Raw genomic sequence first — 26,759 nt, forward strand, 5'->3', positions numbered from 1 at the left:
TCTAGTGACAGAAACTGCTGATACCTTTGTTGGTATTTTCTGATGCAGTCTTCAGTAAGGTCAGAATATCCAGATTGTCGCCAATTCTTGCATAGTAAAAACAATCATGACCAAGGGCATCCAGCAAGGTTACATCAGCGCCATTTTTCATTAAGACTTCTACTGCATCTTTGCAGCCATACTCGCAACCTAGCATGAGAGCAGTCCTAGAAGGGAAGATAGAAGAACAAAAGACCTTGAGAAGGACCCAGGAAAATATTTCAGAAATCTCTTTCAGAGGACCCTTTCTTAAAGAACAGATATTACTTTAAAAAGTCATAATTGTTACAGACACATATTTGACTTCATATTTTCATTTTGTATTTTAACTTCATTGCATTTATAAAAACATTTGCTTTGTGTCTCAGTTTGCAGAACTAATAACATTTTACATCAGTTTACATAAGTTTGTAACTTTTACTACCAAATTAACCTCCTTTATTCCAGTCTTTCTATGACCTACAAGTAAAGTGCCATGATGATTTTCCATAACTGTCAGCCTATCTGTGCAAAACCTACAACAATAAACCCAAACTTTTAAATCACTTTGTGAAGTGAAACACACCATGCAAACTTCCCCAATGAATCCCTTCTACTCCAAAACAGAATCAAATTCCTGTTCCTGTTCTCCATTTAGAAGAGCCTTTCTTCTCCATATATCTCCTTCACATTTTCATACTTAATTTTAAAATTTGCCTTCTCAAATAAACCTTCCTCAATTAACTCCTTTATCATGGATCATTGGCTTCTTCTGCCATGATGGAATCATTAGCAATTAAACATTTAATAGTATGTTGACCAATTGTAATAATGTAACAATTAAATTATTATGGAAATTTAGAAGGTCCTAGAAATTCTCTATTTTTACTGCTGAGGAAATAAACACTCAATGGAATGAAGCAACTTATCCTACATATAACTCTGTTTTCAACTGTGAATACTAGATTTCATGAGGAAACTGATTTTTGCCTTTACTCTGTATTTGTTCTATACTCTACGCTCTGTATCTCTTTTATACATTCCAGTAGTTGCTGGAATGCAATTTTATATACAATAGGCATTAACAAAGTTTTTCTTATTAGGGAAAAATGTTATAGACAAAAACAGGAAGAAAAGAAACAAAGAGCGTCAAAAACTGATATTTTATCTTTAAAACCATGTGCTATCTGTCTAAATATAATACACATTGCCCTACCTCATTGAGTTTTTTGGTGAAGGTCCAATGCAAAACAGAAACAAATGTACTTGGAAAAATGTAAGCTCTACTTAAAAAATAAGGCATTATATATGTGGATCAACCAGATCAACCCTCTCTGACCCTAAAAAATTTATTTTTAAATCAAATTTTCTTAGTCATGCTTGGAGCCAGATTATAGTATCACAAAAACAAAGGAATATAAAAAAGCCACTTTCTTAAAAATCACATTAATGATTTAATTACTTAAGAATTTCCTCCTTCGAGATGGCTGAACAATAGAAAAAATCAGAGCTATAAAATCTGACATCCAAAGACTATTTTATTATACTTTCTACTTCCAGTGAACTACAAACAATAGAATACATGTTTAGAAGAATAAAACTGTCAAATGAAACCAACAATTTTAGCAGTAGTTATCTAAAAAATTTCAGAAACCTGTCATAAATTATTATAAGGCTTCAACTGGTGAAAAGGATGCATTTCAGATACTTTGTTGTCAGAAACTCTGTGACTATACACATCAGAATTATAACACAGCAAGCAGCATGATACACAGACCCAGAAGAGAGGACAGGGGAAAAAATTACAGATAGAAACTGCTAGTGCATACCAACTAAAATAACACCAAATTCAGATGCAGAAAGAAATTAAGGGAATCTGTATTGGGGTACAGAAATGAACTCAGTTTCAGAAAAGGCAGTGGCCTTGAGCTGGGCAGAGAGGAAGCAAACATCTTGAGACCATCTACACGGAAACATATCAACTTCAGGACACCCAGAAACCACTTTACTCTCAAAAGATTCACTAATGAAGAAGTAGGCTATAAATGCAATTTTTAATTTTTCTTCTTTATTAAAGCCCATTTCATTAAGGGTTTTTTTTTAAGCTCAAAATAACTAGGATATAATTCCTCTTTCTTCAGTCCTTTGACCCAAACACAGGCCATAATCACTGCCTGTATTTTGAGTTTGTCATCATCCCCTATTTCTCTCTTCCTCCCTCAGCTGACTCAGATGAAAAATAAGAAGTGGGTGCTAATTCCCAGGAGGGGGAACCACAGGGGATGAAAAGGCCAAATCACAGCAGCAGAGCTTCAGGATCACTGTGCATCCAGCTGGTGTCTGGGGAGCTGTGATAAAAGAATTACCTGTTTTGTTTGTCTCTGGAATTAATGTCTGCCCCTCTATCTATCAGCAGTTGACATATTGTTGGCCTACACATCTGAGTAGCCAGAACAAGTGGCGTCCGCCCATCCTAAGCAAGAAGAAAAGTAAGACAGAATTAAGACAACAAATCTCCCGAAACAACGGAGGTTAGAATACGTGAGTTGAAATGAGAATAAACATAAGCTGACTTACTACATCTTTGGCATTCACTGAGGCCCCATGGTCGCAAAGCAGCTGTATGCTAGAAGGACAGTCTGCCATGGCTATGAGGAACAAAGGAAAATGATAAATGGTGAACATCTGTTGGTAACACGTGGTGTTTTGCCAGGTTCATATAAGGCCTAAATTCTTCAGTCCCTAAAGTACCAAGCTTCACATCCTTCACTCTCAGTTTTGCATTATTAGCATCAATTTTCTCTCTGAAAATGGATTAAACAAGATTGTCTTGTAAATTTAGTTTGGTTTAATAGGACCAAGGAATACTGTCATCCCTGCAGAAGATAAGAACATACTTCTATATGAAGGTAAACAAACACTGATGATGAAAATCAAACAAATTTTCTATTTATAGTATATTTTAAAATATGGCTATAACTGACTGAATCCTTGAAGTGTCAGCTCAGTTGTTTGTTGTTTTTTTTTTTTTAAGCATCACACTCTTTTTTTTTTAATAGAAAAGCCACAGTAAATAAAGTATGACTCATACAATTTATATTTCATTTTCAAAGCAGAGACTGCAATATCTGCCCTTCATGTTGCAAAAAGCAGGGTTATTTTGCTAAAAACTGTATTATAAAGTCACATGATGCTTTTTCTCTGACCAACAGATTTCATATTTACATCAGGAAAAAATTGTTAAATTCATGAAATAAGATCATGTTTACACTCTCCCTGAGTTTTCATAAAAGTTTTATGAGTTGATACTAGGTTATATGCACAAAAAGTACTAGGTTGGTGTTCTTTTTTCTTTTTTGGGGAAATTCAATAAAATAAAACCAAACATGCATTAAAAAAAAAATCAAGTAAAGTTTTCATTTCTGCTGTCTTTAAGTCTTTTCTATAAAATATATAATCTATCTTTAAAGAAAGATAAATGAAACAATACATTAATTGTAAAACTGCAATCATTCAGGCCCAATTAAAAATAAGAATGAAAAAAATGTAAAGCATAAAAAATTCCAGAGTTACACTACATTGGGTAAGTAAAGTCCGTACCAAAGGTACTATGATGGAGAGTACCAACTGTTCACCCTTTCTTCCATGGTAATAAAACTGTGCCGGGCACAGGGTGGCTCACTTGGCCCACAGTTCCCAGTCCCCTGTGCACACAGGCATGACCACATGAGTTAGATCATGCCAGTGAAATCTGACAGGAGGGATGCGTGCTACTTTCTGAGAAGAGCTTTAAAAAGTAGTTATACATTCCTCCATAATCTTTTCTCTTCCTATTAGCAGGAAAACAGGTGCCTGATATTAGCTTCAGCCTTAAAGATGAGGACAATACCCCAGGCAATGGTAGAACTGCAAAATAGAAGAAATCTGGGTCCCTGAATGACCATATATAGCAGAGACACAAGCCAAGTGGATCATCTAGGCTATGACATGCAAGAAGGAAATTCTGTGCTTTTTTTTTTTTTTTTTTTAAGCCAATGTTATTTTGTCACAGCAGTGTAGCCTTATCCCTAACCAAGATAAAAATTGTTATTCAGGAGTAAAAATTGTTACAGTGCTGCTGTAACAAAAACTTAAATTATATGGTACTGGTTTAGTGGTTGGGTACTAGGTGGTCAGCAAACATATTTTGGTCTACAAATCTTGTGATTTTTCTCATGCTGTGGCAAAACATTTGATAGATCTATCATCTGTGCTAATTTACAAGGTATATCATGTGACTATGGATTCTTTCTAGGTGAGGCAATAGAAAAGCCAAATTTTAGTGCATATTGGCAGCTGCTTACTGCTTTAAGGAAGGTATTATAAGAAGGAGATGAGGTCAAATTAGAATTAGTTATGAACACAGATGGAAAGGAATAGAGAGTGTCTAGATATTTGGGACCTCACAGGTATGGAGAAGCCAATTGTTTCTCTAGACCAGCAAGATATAAAACTATCATTGGTCACAACTTTTCTCAAAGACAGACAAATGAGGGGAAAAAAAAAAAGATTCAGTAGATTCAGTCCTAGAATAAAGATCAGATTGAGAATACTATATTCCCATTCAAGACTATTATTTCAGATGACTTTGAGATAGCAGTACTAAAACGAGGTAGAAAATCATGAGTATAGTAATAAAGACAAGAAATAAAAGAGGGTCAAGAACTTTATGTCCAGAAAACAACTTTGGAAATGGTTCCTGGCATATGAAGTGTTGGCAACAAATAGGCCAGAAACCTACCAAGGTTCTGAGGAAATATACTATTCCCAAATCCAAAAGCCTAGTCAATTAAGACTAGTAACTTCCTGCCCTTAAGCTGACTCAGTAGAGGGCTTTCCAACATCCAATTTACCTGTGATCCTAGAGGATAATGAACAAGTAAGAAGCTCTCAGAAGTCAGAGCTAGAATCCACAGTGATAAGGGATTTCTTCCAGAAAAGAGAACCAGGGGGCATCTGGAGGAGTTAACCAAAAAATTTACTCCAAGACCTCAGTCGAAAGCCTTTGCAGTTTCACTCAGCAGCATTTGATATCTGCCACTGACTAGTGACTGCTGTGTGTTTCCCAGTTCTCCTTTTACTGAAAGCGAGTCTTTATTTTACTTATCTTGCTCTATCACTATACATTGTGAGGAGCAGATCCCTGTTCTTTGACCATGAAGAGCCATTTCAGAGCCAAAAAGAGACAGGAGCACATCACACAGAAATCCCAGTCTTTTTGGAGGCTTTAGTAACTGGATTGGTTATGTATCTTCTCCCTTGGGGAGGGGATAAAAGTTCTATATGTGGGAAGTAGAGGGTGCAGGAATATTTGGAAGGCCAGAGGACTGGACTGTGGCAATTGTTACCAATCTGTCACCAGTTCTTCTCTTCATCTACAGTGTAGCAGCTGTGACATGACTAGTACCTAGAGATTACATTTCTGGGCCTCCCTTGCAGATAAATACCACTAACTGACTTTGTGCCTGTAGATCGATTACGAGTTGAGGGCTATTTACCACTTCCAGATCTGGGCCTTAGACTATGGCCATGTGCTCTCCTATTCTCTTTCCCCTTCCTGCTAGCTGGAACACGGATGTGACTATAATTTGATGAGTAGAAGCTCCATGAGCAGATGAGAGGAAGATAACAGAGGAAAGTGGAGCAACAGGATGGAAAGAATTCACTTTATGAATGAGCCACCTGCCAACCAATTCCTCTCAACATTTTTTTAATAAGGAGCTGATATTGGAGTTCATTTATTACATCAACATAGTGCTCATTCTAACTTCACCTGCATTGGTCCAGTTTTTATCAGTTTTAAAAACAGTGATAATAAAATCTATAATATACAAAAAATCATACACATTTAATGTACATATTTTGATGCATTTAGACAAATGCATACACTGTAATATCACCACGGTCAAGGTACTAAACATATGCATCACTTCCACAAATTTCCTTATGTCCTTTTGTCTATATATGTGTATTTTGTTTGGGTTTCATTTTTGGTTTTTAGGTGAGAATACCTATCAAAGTATTCTATCTTCTTAATATATTTTAAAGTATGTAAGATCACATTGTTAATTATGTGAAATACATTGTTATATTACATTATGTGATAATTACATACAATTTTATATAATAATTATACCTAAATAAAACATTTAAAAAAGTAAAAACAACTGGAGAAAGTTGAAAATTGACTACATGACATTGAAAACATTTTCAAATGCATTAGGTGTGATGATGGTATTACACTTAGGTTACAAAATAGAATCATTATCTTTCAGAGATAAAAACTGAGTTGTTTATGGATAAAATTATAGGATGTCTCAGATTTGATTTAAAATATGCCAGTAGAATAATGGGTGGTGGTATAGATGAATCAAGATTGGCCATATAATGACAACCGCTAGATGAAGGGTATTAGGTGTTTTAACACAATATTCTAACTTTATGTTTTACATGTTTGTAATAAAAATATTTTAATAATTTTAAAACATAATTATTAATAGGGTTGATGGATTTAAAAAACAACTATGGAAAGGTGGTAGAATAGATATATCACATGACACTTATTCGTACTTCATTAAGCAGAAAGAACATTTTAAAATTTCCATCAAGCACAAAAAATTAACACTACAAAAATAAATTGTATTTTTTTATGATTTTAAATTTAATTTGTAAATTTGTTCTGATAATTCTATGACTATACAATCTTGTTAATGAATTCTTGGTTTGTATTTTTATTTTTTATAAATCTAGGTTAATGTTTTTATTTTTTAATTAATTGTGTTTATTTAAATAGCAATGCAAAATTATCATAAAATATAAAATAACAAAACTATAGGAACTCACAAGAGTCACTGTGAGGCTCAAATGATAATGTATGTAAAAATGCTTTCCAAATAATGCTACTCTATACCAAAATAAAAGAAAAAAGCACACTGTGTGAGAGATTATCATAAAAGTACATAAAATGTAAAAAAAAAAAAAAAGAAAGCAAATCAAGGTACCAATGTTTGAAGGAAATTTAAAGTCTAATATATTTTTAACAGAGACCACTCTAATCTACCACAGATATTCTATATACATGAAAGAGTAGGGTTTTTTTGATTAATTTTTTTTTAATCCTTTGAACTTCTAGTTAACCAGGAATTTCAGCCTTAGAAGAATCTCATCAGGGGTCAGACTATCCTTACATTCCAAAAATCTTTAAATATCTAACATTTTTCTAAGCATTTTCTTTAAGATACCTAAAGAATAATGCATATAAATTTTGATATACCATATGGTTAATAAAATCTATGAAATTACTAGCATAAATCTCTTTTAAAACAGAGCACATCATAGTGATATGAAATTCAGCACTGACACTTCTAAATCAAAAGAAGCACCACCACTATTAATTAAGAAATGACTACATGCCAGGCACTATTCATGATTCAGTTATAACCACTACTGCAGTTGTATTATTAACTTCATTTTGTAGATGAGGAAAATGAGGTTCAAACATGTTAATGAGGTAAATACAGTTTTTAAAAGAAAACTCATCCCCCTTCCCATTTATCCTACCATTTCCAAACATACACATGGTACTTACAGCTCTGTGAGAATAGGATTATGGTTTATTCATCTTTGGGCTTTTAGTATCCAGCAAACTGGCCTGTAAATATTAGCTGAATGAATCTTTTTAAACTACACAATCTAATAAGTTTCAAGTTTGAACAAATAAAAAATTCAAACATTCTGCCTCCTCATGAATTATACAAATATATGCATGATAAATTTTGAAATTAATTTAAACGCCTAGCCAATTTAACAAACATTTGTGTAAATCCAAGTGAAACTTTTGCTTACCTGCATCATGAAGTGCAGTTCTTCCCTGCAGGTCTACATGTTCAGTGGGACAATTGTACTGTTGAAACATAGAAATTTAGTAATCAATAAAAGTTTTATTTTCAAATTAAATATTGAGACTCAAACAGCTGTTATTTAATCTTAAAATATTCCACTTATCAAAAACTCTAAAGAATACTAGACAAGCCATAAATATTTTGACATGCAACAAATATAATAATATTATACTGTAAATTTAAAAGTATCCCACCAAACAGGAAAACACATGGTACATTACAATGGCGTGGGCTATAGAAACTTATTGTTTGGGGTTTTTTCAGCAAGACTTAAAACCTGAACAATTGAATCAGAAAAAACCAATGAGTTCTGCTGTGAAACTTAGCAGCAAACATGTTTAAGGAAATGTGTGCCTAGACCCTTTAACTGAAAACCTAATTTAGCCCATTATTCATAGACTTTTATGTTTGCCTGATTACCAGCTTAACTAATGACATTATTTTGTAGTCCAAGTTATTGATGTTTATAAAGAAATATATAGATCCTATGCTGTATCACTTTATCTCAAGTCATATCCCAGACAACAGAAAATTCCGATCTCCAGCTAATGTCAACAGGAAGGTCAAGTCTTTGTTGTTTATTTTTAATACACTAAGTTATGCAATTCACTTCCCTCAGAGTTTGTGCTCTTTATTGTTCACATTCTTTCACAAACGATGAAAAAAATATTCTGCAAGCTGATAGTCAAAGCTAGCCTATTTTCTTTGATCTCAAACTCCAAAACCACACTGAAAAACATATTTGCAGTCAAAGTAAAAAAGTCAAAGTATTAACCAATTTTACTACCTGTAGAAGTTTTTGTAGACACAATGCATGTCCATACTTTGCAGCCAGATGAAGAGCATTCCTCCCTGGAAAAGAAATAATTTTAAATACATGATAAGGGTTATTTTCTTCATATGTGAATTTTCCACAGAAATATGATTAATGTTTCCAAAATCAGTTGAAAGACTACTTCATTTGCAGACATGCTTTAAGTTTCTAAGATGTTTCAGTTTCATATTTTATTTAGAGATAATGCACATACTAACACAGCGAAGGTGGAAAGAAAAATTAAACATAAAAGCTCATTGAAGAGCAAGAATTTTGTCTTATGCACTACTGTTGTCTCCAATACTTGGAATAGTGCCTGAGACAGAATAAGTAATTAAACACTGCCATAGAGGGAAGGGAGAGAATGAGGAAGAGTGGAAAAGAAGAAATGGGGATAGGAGGGAAAGAAAGATAGCTAGATTTCACATAACATTTCCAAATAGGCAGTATGGATACTAACATGGAGAAAGGAAAGAGAAAGGGTAATATCTAACTAATTTTTATGTTAATTTTCAACTGAAATTGAAATTTTAAAATTGAATTTTTTAGTTTTCAATTAAAATTCAAAGTTTACAATGAGATTCTGTTTCTGAAAATCAGAAAATTATTCATATACATGATTAAAATATGTAAATATAATGGAAAAAACAAGGGGGAGAGGGACAAGCTTTATCAGATAATCAGGAAGGCTAACTCTGAGTACTGAAGAAGGTAATCTGCAGAGAACACTCTGCCTCTAAACCCTATTTCTCCTAATAATACTTCTTTACACATACATCTCTCTTGAATTGTGAAAAATTTAAGGGTTCCACCAGACTATTCCAGCTTCCAATCTTTAATGCTCTTAATTTCCCTCTAACTTCACAAACTTCTTTAAACATGACTGGACTTCACAAGTAGATTTTTCTGCTGGAAAAGAAGTAATTTAAATTCTGTTCATCCTAAAGGAATAAATTGACTTTTAGCTCTCATTCAGTTTTATATGAGTTTAGATATGTCAGTAAGTTTTCCTAGGTCTGATCACTTCTGTGTAGCTAACAGATTCTAAAACAAAAAGCAGTGAGTCCAGACCTTTTAACAGATACAACATATTCAACCACTCCTAAACATCTTCTAGTTACAAATAAATCCCATGTGACAATTTCAAATTTGAACTGGCTATTGTTCACAGACAGATTTTCTAGAACTATTTTATGCTGTGAAAAGTAACTAGAATGACTGGTGCTTGCTTACAAGGGACGTAAGAGAGAACACGGAGTGGATGGTAGGAATACACACAGTGGCAACAGCCCCTTATTTCAGCAAAATACCACAGAAACTTGGTCACATAAAAATGTCAGGTCAGGACTAAGGAAATACCAAATCTGGCCACTTGAGATACGGCAGCAAAAATGATGGAACCATCACATCTAGAGCTCACCACCATGAAGTACACCAAAGGCATATGCCTGGCAAAAACTGGGTCACAATACCTCAAAACAACACTAAACTGAACTCTGGTTATTTTCAATCCACTTTTGTATTGCTAGCAAATAAAGGAGTTAAGGCAAAATATGTAAAGATTATTGACCAAATTTTTATCAGATATCCATAACTGGATTAGAGCAGATAATATAACAGTAAATGAGACAAGGTCCTTGTTCTTAGGAAGGGACAACTCTGAAGAAAAACATAATTAAACAAATTAAATAAAAATATAACTAAACAACAGCAAAAACAGAAGACAAAATGGGCAAAGCAGGTTATGTCAGAATGCAGCATATGAAATGATTTCTGCTGAGCTTGGAAAAGCATCTGAGCTTCCTCTGCAACAAAGGAGGGAGAGCAAAACTCACTAGACTGGCCACTAGGCAAATATATCAAGAGCAGAAAGAACACAGAGAAAAATAAGACACTTGTTTGAACTGGAAACAGAAAGTCTTATGAGTTCTGAAAAGGTATGATTAGTCCAAAATTTCTAAAAATAAACATTCTTCTACATCAATGGAAAACATATATATAATAAATAGGTTTTTGTTTAATCAAAGGTGGCAAATAAATGGAGTTTGGTTTTTAATTAAAAATTTGATGTACCTTTAGTTAGTGAGATTTTCCTCCTTCCCCTTTTCTTCCATTTCTAAACACAATGCTGGTTAACATTACTATATTTATCTGTCCATACATGGCGTATAGAATAAAACACTAAAGTTGTTAAGGAAATTCTCTGCTCTAGGTCAATGCCCACATTTAATAGGAAAACAAAGTAGAAGTGCAGAGAAATAAGCTGCCAAAAGTCCCAGAGAATTGAGAATGATTGTCCAGATGAATAGAAAACTAATACAATCACTGAAGAAAAGCAATAGCTATATTCAAATACTTAAAAGTCTCTCTTGTGATGTGCAAAATTATGCTGTAAGATTTTAAAAGACAGCCATAGGTGTGACAAAGTTTAAGCAGAGGATCAGGTAAGAGACAGGCTTAAAGTGTCTATAAGAAATAACTTCTTAGGAATACCCGTTGTGGTGCAGTGGAAAAGAATCTGACTAGGAACCATCAGGTTGCAGGTTTAATCCCTGGCCTCCCTCAGTGGGTTAAGGATCTGGTGTTGCCATGAGCTGTGGTATAGGTTGCACATGTGGCTTGGATACCGCATTGCTATGGCTGTGGCACAGGCCTGCATCTACAGCTCCAATTAGACCCTTAGCCTGGAAAGCTCCATATGCTGCAGATGTGGCCCTTAAAAGACCAAAAAAAAAAAAAAAAGAAGAAGAAGAAGAAGAAGAAGGAGAAAAAAGAAATAACTTCTTAATAAATATAGGTAGTCAACCACAGAACAGCTCCCCTCATGAGGCATAATGGTTAAAAACACAGACTCTGACTGTGACTCATCCACTGAAGGACCCGGGGCAAATTACTTAGCAGCTCAGTGCCTCACAGTCTCCCTGGCTTGATGTGAGGATGAGATAAGTTAATACCAGTGATGCACTCAGCAGGGTAGCTACATCCATGTTACATAAGTGTCAGCTATTCTTGTTATGATCACTGTTGGTGATGTTCTTGTTATGAGGCAGTTAGCCCATCACAAGCAATGTCTAACCAAAAGCCAAAAGACCTCAGGACAGCAAGGATTTGTATACTGAATAGTATGTGAGTGTAAAAAACTAAAAGGCCCCTAAAGGTTCTTTAAAGTCCGAGTTTTTAGGATCCTCTAACACTACCAAGGCCAGCACTAGACCTCAGATCCCCAGCTGCTCATCTGTTCAGTCATCATTTCTCCTACATCCCTGGTACTTGCCCTCTTCTCCGCATCCATACTTCATCTAGTTAAAAACAGAAAGTGAAGGCCCTTTCTTTGTAAATCACATTTAAGTCTGATTAAGAACATAAGCAGTGGACAATGTTTGTCTTCTCTGTTTTGTAACTAACCATGGAGGCAAACATACCTGCAGTGTCACCGATCGTAATATCAACTCCATGTATGAGGATGGCATTCAGACACTCCAGATTGCCCTTTGAGGCCACAACATGAAAGCTAAACAAAAAGAAAATACCTGTTATGCCATGGTAACCACCCAAGGCCAACTTAAATGTTACATTAATATCACCTTATATTCAACACTCACACACACATACACACGCATTTTAAAGGCTACATTAGAACACCTATATATTTAACACAAGAAAAAAGAAACTTATCCCGTATTACTGAAAAACTTGCTTTAATCCAAATTTACATAGGGGGCCAATATTTCTAGAAACACCTACTTAGAACCAATGGAATATTTCAATGTTCAATAGCTTTATAATTATAAAATGAAAATATAATATCATTACCTCTATAGTTTATTATTTCAATAAAAAAGGCACTGGTGTTCAAACCTTAATACATGCATTGAAAATTTTCTATCAGGTCATTTTGCTTAGTTTCAAATATACTGAAACTACCAAAACAAATGAAATTATGGCAGAATGCTAAGGCCAAAGACAGATCAAAACACTTATCTGTCTCTTTAGAATTATCAAATTAAACTTGGCATAGAAAAGTCTTTGAAGCAACAAGCTAAGCTACGCTTGAAAGCCATAAAGGATCTGGCCTCATCTTCTTCCCCCAAAGTACCAAGGACTGCCACATAGATTCTTTCTTTTACCCAGAGCCCTATGTGGCTGGTTGAAATTTCACACACACAGGCAGAACAGAACAAGTTTCTCAATAAGGCAAGCTAAGCCTACTTAAAAAAATAAGTTTATGGGAGTTCCCGTCGTGGCGCAGTGGTTAACGAGTCCGACTAGGAACCATGAGGTTGTGGGTTCGGTCCCTGCCCTTGCTCAGTGGGTTAACGATCCAGCATTGCCGTGAGCTGTGGTGTGGGTTGCAGATGCGGCTTGGATCCCGCGTTGCTGTGGCTCTGGCATAGGGCAGTGGCTACAGCTCCGATTTGACCCCTAGCCTGGGAACCTCCATATGCCGCAGGAGCGGCCCTAGAAAAGGCAAAAAGACAAATAAAAATAAAATAAAATAATAAGTTTAAGCCATGAAGTATTTAAGATACATGATAAGATGTCCCATTGATTCTTTGATCATCTAATACTTTCTTAATCAGCAAACATCTATAGAAATATTTTGTGCACACTAGAACTTACACTTAAGTAAACAGAGTAAGACTCATTGGCAAAGGACACTGAACTCAGACCCTAAACAAGCACAACAACTTGTGAAGATGCCAAGAGATAAAGGCTCAGCAAGGTGCCAGAATTCAGACACAATGGACAGCACACTCCCAGTAGAGGTGTTCCCTAACCACACTTTCTAAGAATTTTACACTTCCCCATTCCCTGAAACCTCAGTACTCCTAGCTCCCTTATCCCTGCCTTCATTATTCTAAATAGAACTACACATTTTCTAATATATAAGCTCAAGATTTACTTTCTTTATGGTCTATTAATCTCTTCCCACTTGACTAACTAAATATAAGCAGGGATTTTTGTCTGTTCTGCTTCCTGTTATATTCCCAGAACCAATTAAAGGACCAGACAGATGATGGACCCACAAATGTTTGAATAATTGAATACTTAAAGACAAGATCTGGAGATGGCTTGCAAATTCATTCCTAGATATCACAACATTTAGCTATGCCTCTGTTAATATTAGGACGGATATAAATGCAAACTGGAGATCAAGCACTACTAAGAAAACCAGGTTTGCATATGGTTTAAATTAGAAAGAAAGAGTTGTTTCTGATAAAAAGGAATATAGTGGTTCTTAAAAGTCGAAAGTTCTCCTTACAGTAGAATTAAATTTCTATAAGGCTGAGGGTATGGATCTCTCTACAGCACTGAAGTGGGGAATTGCGCTATGGAACATACCATGGGAATCTTTCAAGGAATAGTAATTTCCTTCAAGCAAAGGTTGTTAGTCTTCTAACAATATAGGAAATTTCATTTTTTGTTTGCTTCTCTTCATTTCTTAGTTCACAAAATTTGGAAGACTTCTTCCTTCAAAATAACACTATACTGATGATGTACTAAAAGGGCAGCAATCACAGCAAATCTACAATGATTAATGACGATGTGATATAAATAGCAGATGTGCTTCAGAAAGAAGATATCCAGCATTAAATTGTATGCATAAAGTTGTAAAGGAAATCTGGAAAACTGCTTGATAGAAATACTCTTTTTCAGTTAAAAAAAATCAACTTTAAGTTTTCTTTTTAAAAATAAGACATGTACTTCTGCTTTTATAATAGAAGATTCAGGTAATTTGGACACTACCCACCTCTGAGGACAACTAAAAAATCTGCATAAAAATAAGACATCTGCTTGAAGGTATCGATGAACTAAGGAGATGGTGAAAAACCTAGTTTTTCAGTGCACAGGGAAGGCAGAGGCCCAGAGATGTGAGTCTGGTACTTGGGGCTACTTTTTGTCTAGGAGTACTTGCTGATTCCACAGAAAATAGTCGGGAGGCTGAACAGTTCTTTTGATAGCTTGAGGGGATGGGAAGACAAGAATTGGAATCCATTACTAAGTGGCAGTGACGATTCTAGGTGAATCTGCCCAATTTTGCATTAGCAAAGGGCCTACACCCTAGGAAAGAGGTGAACAGGAAGAAAATAGATACTTTCAGTGACTACAGCTAGGCCTCAAATATTTCAATTTTGAAGCTAGATGGAGGTTATGAATGTTACCTTTGACTTAAGTTTCAAAATTAAAAATAAAAAAAATCATTCAAAATAAAATTATTTTTATAATTACAGAAACTATATTTATGTGTCCTATACTTTACTAAATATAAAATGCTTTAAGAAAGAATTCAATTTGTGTGTAACAAAAAGAAAATATTTTATCCTGTAAATCCCAGAAAGAATTCTTCCTACAGTAAAACTTCAGAGACTAATACTACTCAAATGTTTCACAAACTGAAGTTCATAATTCATCAAATTATATCAGATTTTCATAACTCTGACCATTAATACAAATAATATCATTCAAAACTGACCCTTAGATAAAAAATCTAAAAAACTTAAGCAACCATTCATTCAAAACATTCAAAGCATGGCTGGATAGAACTGAAGAAATAAGGTTTCACAGAAGATTTTCATCCCAAAGAATCCTTTCATCTTTTAACATCCTGACATTTGGGAAAAAAGAAATAAGAAAAAGTCACTTTTAGATATTACATTTTCACTATTTATACTGTGGGCCTTATAAATGGCTTAAAATTTAGCAAAAATAGAAGCAGGACTCAAAATAACAAATTTTCTGTAGTTTTCAAACTGTCTACTTGATAAAACTGAAACAGTATAAAAAAACTGGAACCTCTTAAAGTTTACTGCTCTTATAAACAACTTAATTTTTAAGTCATGCTTTGCTTTTACTATAATATTTAAGTTTTCTAAGGTAGGGATCTACATCAGACATTAACTATTTACTTCCTAATATTCATTTCTATATATAGTATCTTGTTTCCGGTTATGATAACTTAAAAAAAAAAGAAAAGAAAACTTATGAAAGTATAAGACTGAGAGGAATTTTAGGAAATGAGACTTTTCACCTCTAACTTTGGAAGGTTTCCGAGATAAGGTTATAATTGCTATATTTATAGAGGATGGTAACAGAATCTAGATCTAACCTTTAACTCAACTGCTCCCAGTCCTCAACAGGAAGGGAAATGATGAAGACTGGGGAGGGGTGGGAGAAAAGATACCTGGATTATACACATATAAACAAGCCAGTAGTCCTTAGTAACACAAAAACAAAAGGGTAGGATCACTACCTATGTCTCCTTAAATCATACTGGTTATTCCGCCTCTCTACTGCCCTAAACATTCTGATTTTAATTAGCTACCCAAATATAAAAATGGTTTGAGGTTTAAGAGGAAAAGGCAATGTAATCTACAGAATTCTTCCAAGACAAAAAACTTGGATTCACATTCCAGTTCTGTGACTTTTAATGAGACTAGACCAATTTATTTAACCTCTATAAACTTTTTCCTACTTCTTTTAGAGGGCTGCTTCAAGAATCAAATACGACAAGGACTAAAAATACTTACAAGCAAAAAAGGCACCAAATAAAAATGCACCAAATAACCTTGGCTGTGGTTTGTCATTAGACTCAAATGACCACTGGTCAGTGTATTTTAGGATTCTCCCTCTCATTTGACAATGTTTCAAATTAAGAATAATTATTAGACAAAATTATAATGCTTGAAAGTGATATCTGAAAGATTTTATAGTATGAGTTTTGATAAAGACTTTTAAAATCAACTGCTGATAACTATAATTCACAAATTTCATTTGTACACCAAGGTATCTACCAAATTCCCTTTAGGGAATTATCATCAGTAATACTTACGCAGATCTGCCTTCCACATCTAGTTTGCTGGGATTCACACCTTTTTTTGCAAGGATTGAGGACACTTTTTCCACATCTCCCCTTTCTGCTGCTTTCATCAATCGGTCATCATATTTGTTCCAATCTGCTGCATGCTACAAAAGGAAAAAAAAAAGTAAATACAGCATACTATATGTATTAGTAAGAATTTCTAAAGAACAAAAGAGAAGAGAAAGTAGAATTGTATAATATATCACTCAGTTCCCAACTGTATCCCAAGTTTCCTTCTCCCTGCTATGCTAACTTCATAAAAAGAAACCTTCAAAAACACGATATACAAGAAATATTTTTAAATTATATTTTTGAGAGAATGGATGTTTCTCATCCTGCCTTTTTTGTTTTGTCTTGTTTTTTTGCCTTCAGAGCAACAAAAGGAAATAAATAACTGTTGAACACCAATCATGTGGCAGGCATGAATTACTCAAATAACTCTTTTAGTTAACTAGCATTATCATCCCCATTTAACAGATGAGAAAACTCAAGGCTCCAGGAACACTAAATGACTTAAGCAGCTAGCCCAATCATAATTCATGACTTCCAAAATCAGCATGCTTTTTTCCTATTCTCCAGCTCATCCTTTCAGATTTGGCTCTGGTTATCTGTCTCTCACAACTCTTAGATGCAGTGGAATTCCACACACATTTTAAGACACACACACACACACCCTTCACTTGTTTAAAAGATATTGTTGGAAATATAATTATGGAGGCAAATTACACACACACCTACACTCAAAAGAAAAAGCAATCATTATGCTTATACATTAGGATAAAGAGACTTCTACACAGAAAAAATGGGGGGGGGGGAGACTCTAAAGTATTAACTACTTAAAAATTCTAAAATTATAGGATCACAGGTGACTTTCATTTTTTCTTTATATTTAACAATTATTGCTTTTGTTTAAAAAAAAGATTTTTGATTTCAACCAAAAGTCAGTGCATGTGTATTTAAAAGGAAGATCAAAGGCAATTTTTTAAAAAAAGAATGTATCACACGATATATATTTTAGTTGTATCAAGATTATCTTCAGCTTTGATTGGAGAAAATATATTTAAGACACTCTGAAGCCAATAACATCAACCTCACCTTAGTAAGTAGAAATGTAGAACCCAAAACTAAAATATACATTATTTAAACAAGTAAGATTTTAGCCTTTTAAAATACTATACAGTAAACTTATTGCTAAATTCTGTATTAAATCCAGTATCATTTGCAGAACAAAAAAAAGATGCACATATTTTTCTCCTTACACAGCAATTCCTATGTCTACAAATACCATAAGTCTTGAGGGAAAATGAATCACTTACTTGAAGCATATCCTCTAAATGTTTGATCATTATGATTATTTTATATCCACTATCCCCTCTAAACAAGCAAACAAAAAAGCAACCAATTTTCTAGCTAAATAAGCAACATAGCCATCAAACACTTGACGTGAAAAATAATAAAAACTTAATATGAAAAAAGATAAATACACTAAAATTTTAACCTACCCCTGAAAGCTAACATTTCAATACCTGGTTTAAATACCTATACAGACTTCAGAATTGTCTCTAGTCTAATCTAGAGATGGACCCACTTCCTTCCAACTAATAAAGTTCAAACTGCCAACTAGGAGCAGTGACTAGCCGTACTTTTGCCTCAAAGTCTAAACTACATTTTAGGCATCCTCTTTCTTTAATTAAAAAAAAAAAAAACATCAGTTTACTGACTCTAAATTGAAGAATTGTAGTAGATGTAGGCTTTGTGTTTTCAAATGCCTAAGGGATTAAGTCATGTTTTGCACACAAATATACTTGCTCTAAATTGATTAGTTTATCCTTGCAGTTAGAATTCAACTTTATTTCCAAGCAAACTCACTGGTGGAGCAAGGAGCTATTTAAAACACTAAAACAATTGTAAAATCCCCAAGTTAGGCTCTTTAAAAGATAATTACATGAGATTAAAGTCTCATACTATCCTGTGATTTTCAGTTCTACTCCACCAAGCACCGTTTTCCATTTTGGTCTACCATCGGTTAACAGAAATACTGCTCAATTATTAAGATTCTATTATGTGCTTTTTAAACCCAGAAAAAGAAACAAGAACTTTTGTTTTCTACCACTAACCCCAATCTGCTAATCAAATAAATCAGAGAATATAATAAAACAAAGAAAGCAAAATTATTAAAACAGTGCATTTTAAAGACCACAGTTCAAAAAGCCTCACCAAGACTACAGGGATACCTACTCTGTTCTTAGGAGCACAAGAAAACCAACAGTTCATCATAGAAAGGATTTAGTTTCTTGTTGCTAATAGCAAACTACTTCGCATTAAGTTACAAATCTCTGTGGCTCACAGAGCAAACCCTCAGAGAAACTCCTAACAAATGACTCCGTCCTTCTCTTTACAACTCTTCCTGTTCTACAATCTTCATGCTGGGCTACACTTAGCTTGGATCTCTAACGGTATTTTCTTCATCTTCGGAATCCTTCTCTGCCTTCATAACGCTTGAAAATTATCTTCCTTGCTGCGCAGCACTTGATTATGAGCAGCCCCAAATCAGGTACTGTAACTCCTATTTGTTATTCTTTAGAAGCTGTCTTTCAAAGCTGCTCCTTTGCTGGGACTCCACTGGAAAACCTGAATGGCACTCTGCATCCTGCCGCCTGGATACTGCAACACAGACCAGTGCGTGTGCCTGACAAAGCTGTCCACATCCAAATCATCCTGTGAACAGTGTGCAGACTGTCTCTCATTGGTCAGGAGCTATTTTAGATTCCATAGGACTTGACAGCTGAGTGATAGATAGAGAGGAGCAGCTAAGAATATACTGCAAAAGCATGCTTCTCCTCTGAGTAATAAACTTCAGGTCTACTAGGGAAAAATGACTCAAACATATTGTAAAACATGCTTATTATATCAAAGCAACTCGGTGATATCTTCACCGAGACAAATTTGGTTTTTCCACAAAACGACATTTAAAACCATTTTCAGTCTTAGCATCATCTATCATGAAGTTATAATAACCTTGATAAACAGAATATAAAATTCTATTTTAAGCAAATGTGTCACACTTTAATTTAAGCAAATATACACACACACAGTAACACTTTCAGATTTTCTCCATTTTCTCTGTACCCTCATCCATCTCATTCTGCATACAACTAGGTTTCAGCTTACAACTGTTGCCAGTCTGTCTCCTAACATGTTAAATGAGAAGAGCCAGAGGCACTGCCAAGACATTAAATAGTCTGCATTATGATAAATACTTTTCAACAAATTTTAAATTTAACTCAGTACTCTTAATTTCCAAGTTTAGCACCCTGCCTGATATGACAAGTAAATATTTCATCAGAGGAAAAATCAAATTATCTGGATTCAGGGGTTTTTAAAAAAAAAAAACTGATTAAATACCAAAGGAGACAAATGCATATTAATCATCGAGCTAGACTGTAAATAAAACCCCATTTGGGGACAAAGCTGATAACCTTTCCACATACTCTATGATGTTTAACATGCTTATACCAACATTCCTTACATTATCAAGGACAGTGACAAATATACACAAGCTCCAGGGTGTTTTGTACCTTCTAGTTCCCACAGTAGCATGAGAGTGATTTACACTTCCTCCAAAAAGACAGATTTTGGAAAACTGTTTCATGGGAATGCAAAAAATCCCAATACAAGTATTTATGAGAAGGAGGGAACTGCTAGACTATAAACCACGCTGTCAATTAAAAACTCTGTTATGGAGTTGCCATTGTGGTTCAGCAGAAATGAACCCAACTAGTATCCATGAGGACACAGGTTCAATCCCCTCGTATCGCTCAGTGGGTTAAGGATCCAGCGTTACCATGAGCTGTGGTGTAGGTCACAGATGCAGCTTGGATCTGACATTGCTGTGGCTGTGGTACAGGCTGGCAGCTGTAGCTCCAATTCAACCCCTAACCTGGGAACTTCCATATGACACGGGTGTGGCACTAAAAACAAAAAAAAATTGTTATGAATTTCATTTTTTAAAAATCCATTTCCTATTATTTAAATTTAAAACATGAGGCATATATTCTAATTATAAAACATATAAGATTAATGTTTCATAATGTATCATTTTTGAAACAAGGATTTTTTTTTTTTTGCCAAATCACATAAGACATCACAATGGATTCTTGGCTGGACCCAGAGACTCCTCCCTTCTTCAGAGGAAATCTGGGAGGGAACCCAGGCCCTGTCTTTGGTTAACAAAGCAAACACATTCTTTCTAGAAATAGGACAGCAAACACAAAGGAAATAAAAAGAAAGGAGGAAATCTGTAACAAGTAGTAAAAGCCGTATATGTCACTGTCTGTGCTTAACTAAGGCTCAGGAGATGCGATTTATGTGCCCTCCTATACTGCGGATATCCTGAGCCTCCCCAGCCTCTGTGACTTAATCTCCTGTTCATACTCTCAATCCCTCCTTCCCAGCTATTTCCCAAGAACTCTAAGAAAATTCCTACCTCTGCTGTCCCCTGTGCCTGAAAGGTTCTTCCCTCATCTTTTTCCTGGTTCTTCTTAAGTATCACCTCCTCAGAGAGTTTCTCAAACCTCTGTATCTAAACAGCAGTAGCCTCATCCACTCCTGCCAGTCTTTTTATCTTTCTGCCCTGTTTCACTTTTCTTCATAATACTTATCAAAATCTGCCATTATATTGTTTGTTTATTCGTTTACTAGCTTACTGCTATGTCTGGTATTCCTTTCGAAAATAATCAAAATAACTGGGAGCACAGATAGAATTCAACAGCATATTAAAAGGATTATACACCTTAAGTGGCATTTATTCCTTTTTTTTTTTTTTGTATTTTCTAGTGCGCACTCACAGCATATGGAGGTTCCCAGGCCAGGGGTCCAATCTGAGCTGTAGCTGCCGGCCTACACCACAGCCACAGCAATGGGGGATCTGAGCCGTGTCTGCAACCTACACCATAGCTCACGGCAACGCTGGATCCTTAACCCACTGAGCAAGGCCAGGGATCGAACCCACAACCTCATGGTTCCTAGTCGGATTCGTTAACCACTGCGCCATGATGGGAACTCCATGTGGCATTTATTCTTGGAATGCAAGGATGGTTCATCAAAGGTAAATCAATCAATATAACATATTACATTAACAGAATTCTGGACAAAAATCACATGATTATTTCAATTGATGTAGAAAAATCATAAGATTCAAAATCTTTCATGATAAAAACAATAAAATGGAAATAGGAGGAAATTACCTCAACATAATAACAGTCATATATGAAAAGCAGATAGATGACATCATACCCAATGGTGAAATACTTTTACTCTAAGATCAGGAACAAGATAAGGATGTTCACTCTCACCATATTTATTCAATACAATATTGAAGTCCTAGCCAGAACAATTAGAGAAGAAAAGGAAATAAAAGGCATCAAAATTGGAAAGGAAGAAGTAAAATTACCTCTGTCTGTAGATAACATGATCTTATATGCAGAAAACTCTAAAAATCCCTCAAGTTAAAAAAAAAAACAAAACTATTAGAACTAACAAATTCAGCACAGGATACAGGATACAAAATCAACACTCAATAATCAATTGTGTTTCTATATACACTAACAATGTGCAATCCAGAAAGGAAATTTAAAAAACAATTCTACTTACAATACTATCAACAATAATACAATAATTAGGAAAAAATCTAACCAAGGAAGTGAAAGACTTGTATACCAAAAACTATAAAATATTGTTTAAGGAGATTAGAGAAGACACAAATAAATGGAAAGACAGCTTGTGTTCATAGACTGGAAGACTCACTATTGTTAAATGTCAGTACTACTCAAAGCAAGCCATAAATTCAGCACAATCTCTATCAAAATTCCAAAACCATTTTTTGTATAAATAGAAAAATCCATCCTAAAATTGATATTGAATTTCAAGAGATCCCAAATAAACAAATAATCTTGAAAAAGAAAAACAAAGTGTAGGTATCATACTTCCTGGTTTCAAAATATACTATACAACTAAAGTAAACAAAACAGTATGGTACCGGCATAGAGATACTTGCATACACACACACACACACACACACACACAGATCAATGAAATAAGAATCCAGAAATAAACACTCACATATATGTTCAAATCATCTTTGACAAGGATGCTAATAAGTACTCAAAGGAGAAAGGACAGTCTCCTCAACAAAAGGTGCTCAGGAAACTGGACACCCACATGCAAGAGAATGAAGTTGAATCCTTATGTTACACCATATACAAAAATTAATTGAAAATAATTAAAGACTTAAATTTAACATCCAGCTATAAAACTCCTAAAAGAAAACATAGGGGGAAACTCCATAACAATGATTTCTTAGACATGACATCAAAAGCACAGGCAACAAAAGCAAAAACAGACAAATAAGACTGCATCAAACTTAAAAACCTCTGTTCATCTAAAGACACAAAGAGTGAAAAGGCAACCTAGAGAATGGGAGAAAATATTTCCAAATAATATATCTGATAAAGGGTTAATATGCAGAATACATTAAGTAATATAACTCAATTGTAAAGAAACAACCCAATTAAAAAATGGGCAAAGGACTTGAATAGACATTTCTCCAAATATGATATATAAATGATCAACAAGCATAAAAAAGATGCTCAAAATCATTAATCATTAGAGAAACACAAATCAAAATCATAATAAATATCACTTCATACCTATTAGGATGGCTGCCATCAAAAACAAACAAACAAAAAAAAAACCCAGAAAATAATAAGTGCTAACAAGGATGTAGAGAAATTAGAACCCTTGAGCACTACTGATGGGAAAGAAAAATGGTGTAACCACTACAGAAAACAAGACGGAGATTCCTCAAAAAATTAAAAATAGAACTACCATATGATCCAGCAATCCCTCTTCTGGGTATATATTTCAATGAACTGAAAGTAGGGTCTCAAAGAGGTATTTACACACCATGTTCAATGAAGCATTGGCAATTCACAATAGGCAAGAGGTGAAAGCAACACAAATGTCTATTGAGAGATAAATGAATAAACAAAATGTGGTTATACATGCATTGAAATATGATTCAAGAATAAAAAGAAAGGAAACTTGTCACATGCTATGCCATGTACAAATCTTGAGGACATTATGCTGAGTGTAACACCCCAGCCTCCCCCAAACAAATACTGTTATGATTGCAGTATTTGTCAAAATTCAAAGAAACAGAACATAGAATGGTGGTTCTCAGGGGTTGGGGGAAGACAGAAATGGGGAGTTGTTGTTTAATGGATATAGTATTTCAGATTTGCAAGATAAAATACTTCTGATGGAAGTTCCCTTGAGGCCCAGTGTGTAAAAGAAAGAAGGAAGTTAGGAAGGAAGGAAGATAAAGAAAGAAAGAGAAGTTAGGAAGGAAAGAAAGAGAAAAATTCTGGTGATAATTTACAAAACAACGTGAATATACTTAACATTACTGAAAGGTTCACTTAAAAATGATGTTAAACTGCGTTTTTTACCACGGTTTAAAATAAAAATAATAAAAGAAATGTAATCTCTCACCACGTCATTAGCATGATTCATGCTAATAATCTTTAAAAAATAAAAATAAAAAATAAAATCAAGGGGGTGAGGGCATAAATGAAACGAGATTGGCTATAAGTTAACTTAAATCTGAGGTATGGGTGTTCACTGTGTTCATTATACTACACTATTCTTCCTACTTCCGCATATTTCATGCACTTTTGATACATGGTCTAATAAATCTGATTAATATATAAATATTTAAACTATATTACATGTTTATTACCAAGGCTCTTCACTGATTCACTGATATGGCAACAAAAGCAGTATATCTTTTCCATCCAATTCTCTCTGAATTAAAATGAAGCTACTGTTCCCTGATGGCTTAGCAGATTAAGGATCAGGCATTGTCACTGCTGTGGCTCAGGTCACACTGCTGTGGTGTGAGTCACTGCTGCAATGTGGGTTTGATCCCTGGCCCAGGAACTCCTGCATGCTGTGAGTGCAGCCCAAAATAAAATAAACAAATAAAATGAAAAAATGAAATGAAACAAAATAAAATAAAACAAAGTCATTAACAGAGTTCCCATTGTGGCTCAGCAGTAACAAACCCGACTAGTATCCTGAAGACACAGGTTCAATCCCTGGCCTCACTCAGTGGGTTAAGGATCCAGCATTGATGTGAGCTGTGGTGTAGGTTGCAGACATGGCTCGGATCTGGCATTGCTGTGGCTGTGGCGTAGGCCAGCAGCTCCAACTCCAATTTGAACTCTGGCCTGGGTACTTCCATAGCCACAGGAGCAGCCCTAAAAAAAAGCAAACAAACAAACAAACAAAAAAAACAAAAAAAACTTGACTCAATATGTACAATCTTTGATATGTGCTATGCCACACATTAAGTGCTAGATATACCATAGGGAACAAAACATACATGAGACCCAGCCTCAGGCAATTCACAATAATAAAACCCAGTCACTTTATTCAAATGACCTCACACTATAAAAGACAGACAGATATGTACATAAACACACACATAATCATAATATACTGCTGAAATACTACAGTAATTATATGTAAGGTATAGAAGTAGTTCAAAAGAGGGAAAAGTCGGAACAGTTCCGTAGGAAAAAAATGACTAAACTATCTACCGAAAGACAGGTAAAAAAAAATCACCAGGTTTGAAACAGCACCACAAATTAAGACAATTTGTAGCCCTTTACGGTTTACAGAGCACTTCATACTCATGATCTATTAATTAAAATCTACTCACAAATAACTCCCATACACATCTGCAACCCAGGCTTTTCTAAGTTCCAGGCCCATGCAATCAAATCTTGACAATTCTTGTTCAGTGTCTTAAAAGTACTTATATGTCCCAAACTAAAAACGTGTTCCTCCTCCTGAAATCTGATCCTATCCCAAGGTTCACTAATGACCCATCTAGTTGTACAAGACAGACCTAGATATGAGTCTGGACATCTGCCTCTCTTTGGTCCTCTATCCCTGAAACCCGGTGACTTTACTTCCCCATTATCTCCATCTCTATCAATATTACCCTGGCACTTCAAGTTAGCGTCACCCCACACCAAGACGACTACATTCATCTCTCAACTGGTCTGTCCATATTCATTCCAATCCCTTCTCTTGTATTCTCCACAATGTGGCCAGAATGATTTTCAAAATGAAAATCTAATCATACCACCACCACTATACCACTCCTTTCCACATACCCTGTCCCACACCTCAACTTAAAATCCGCCAATAGTTTTCTACTCTTATAAGAGAAAGACAAATTCTTTTACAATGTCTACAGAGCTCTGAACAGTGACTCCTACTGGAATTTTTTTTTTTTTGGCTTTTTAGGTGTACCTGTGACACATGGAAGTTCCCAGGCCAGAGGTCGAATCAGAGCCGCAGCTGCCGGCCTATACCACAGCCACAGCAATGAGGGATCCAAGCCATGTCTGTGACCTACACCACAGCTCACGGCAACACTGGATCCTTGACCCACTGAGCGAGGCCAGGGATTGAACCCACATCCTCAGGGATACTGGTTGGGTTCATTACTGCTGAGCCACAACAGGAACTCCTCATCATATGAAATATTAACACTGCTTTGCATATTACACATGCAGAAATTGAGTCACTAGGAGATTATGGGATTTCATATAAGGCAATTGTAATTAGCTGCATAATGATTAGAGATCTTATTGTTATGACTTGTCCAGTGCTTTCCACTAAGTAAGCTATTTCCATTTCACAAATCATCTGAAAATAAATCTCCGATGTAAAAATGCAATTATCTTTAAAAAAATTAAACATCATAAACTTAGATGTCCTTCATAGCAAAAAAAGGATAAGAACTTCCATATTTGCATATGCAAACTTAATGAAGCACCTACTATACAGCATGCAAGGCGCTGGGGACATAAAAGTGAGTAAAACAGCCAAAGTTTCTCTCTTTTTTAAACCACTTTACTGAAGTATAATTCACATGCAAAAAGAAGTATTTATTTAATGTATACAACTCAATGAGTTTGAGAATAAGTATATTCCAGTAAAACCATCACTATTATCAAGGTCATAAACATATCAAAGTCTCTCTTCTAATGGA

At 34.9% G+C, this 26,759-nt stretch overlaps 1 protein-coding gene across 3 annotated transcripts in view; it reads right to left on the reverse strand.

Moving 5' to 3' along the window:
• The window catches only part of UACA (uveal autoantigen with coiled-coil domains and ankyrin repeats), a 97,327-nt gene that overhangs the window by 26,341 nt on the left and 44,227 nt on the right, over positions 1–26,759 (reverse strand). For 2 of the 3 annotated variants that reach the window (XM_047767195.1, XM_047767197.1), the window contains 7 exons: positions 16,604–16,737; positions 12,195–12,283; positions 8,746–8,810; positions 7,903–7,960; positions 2,596–2,666; positions 2,385–2,491; positions 25–206 (listed from right to left, as the gene is read on the reverse strand). In XM_047767195.1, the coding sequence (XP_047623151.1) occupies positions 25–206; positions 2,385–2,491; positions 2,596–2,666; positions 7,903–7,960; positions 8,746–8,810; positions 12,195–12,283; positions 16,604–16,737 (706 nt within the window). Of the gene's footprint in view, positions 1–24; positions 207–2,384; positions 2,492–2,595; positions 2,667–7,902; positions 7,961–8,745; positions 8,811–12,194; positions 12,284–16,603; positions 16,738–18,871; positions 19,311–26,759 lie in introns of those variants that run through there. The other variant, XM_047767196.1, reaches the window with a different exon arrangement.

Source organism: Phacochoerus africanus, chromosome 2 (assembly GCF_016906955.1).
Source record: "Phacochoerus africanus isolate WHEZ1 chromosome 2, ROS_Pafr_v1, whole genome shotgun sequence".
NCBI classification, from domain to species: domain Eukaryota; kingdom Metazoa; phylum Chordata; class Mammalia; order Artiodactyla; family Suidae; genus Phacochoerus; species Phacochoerus africanus.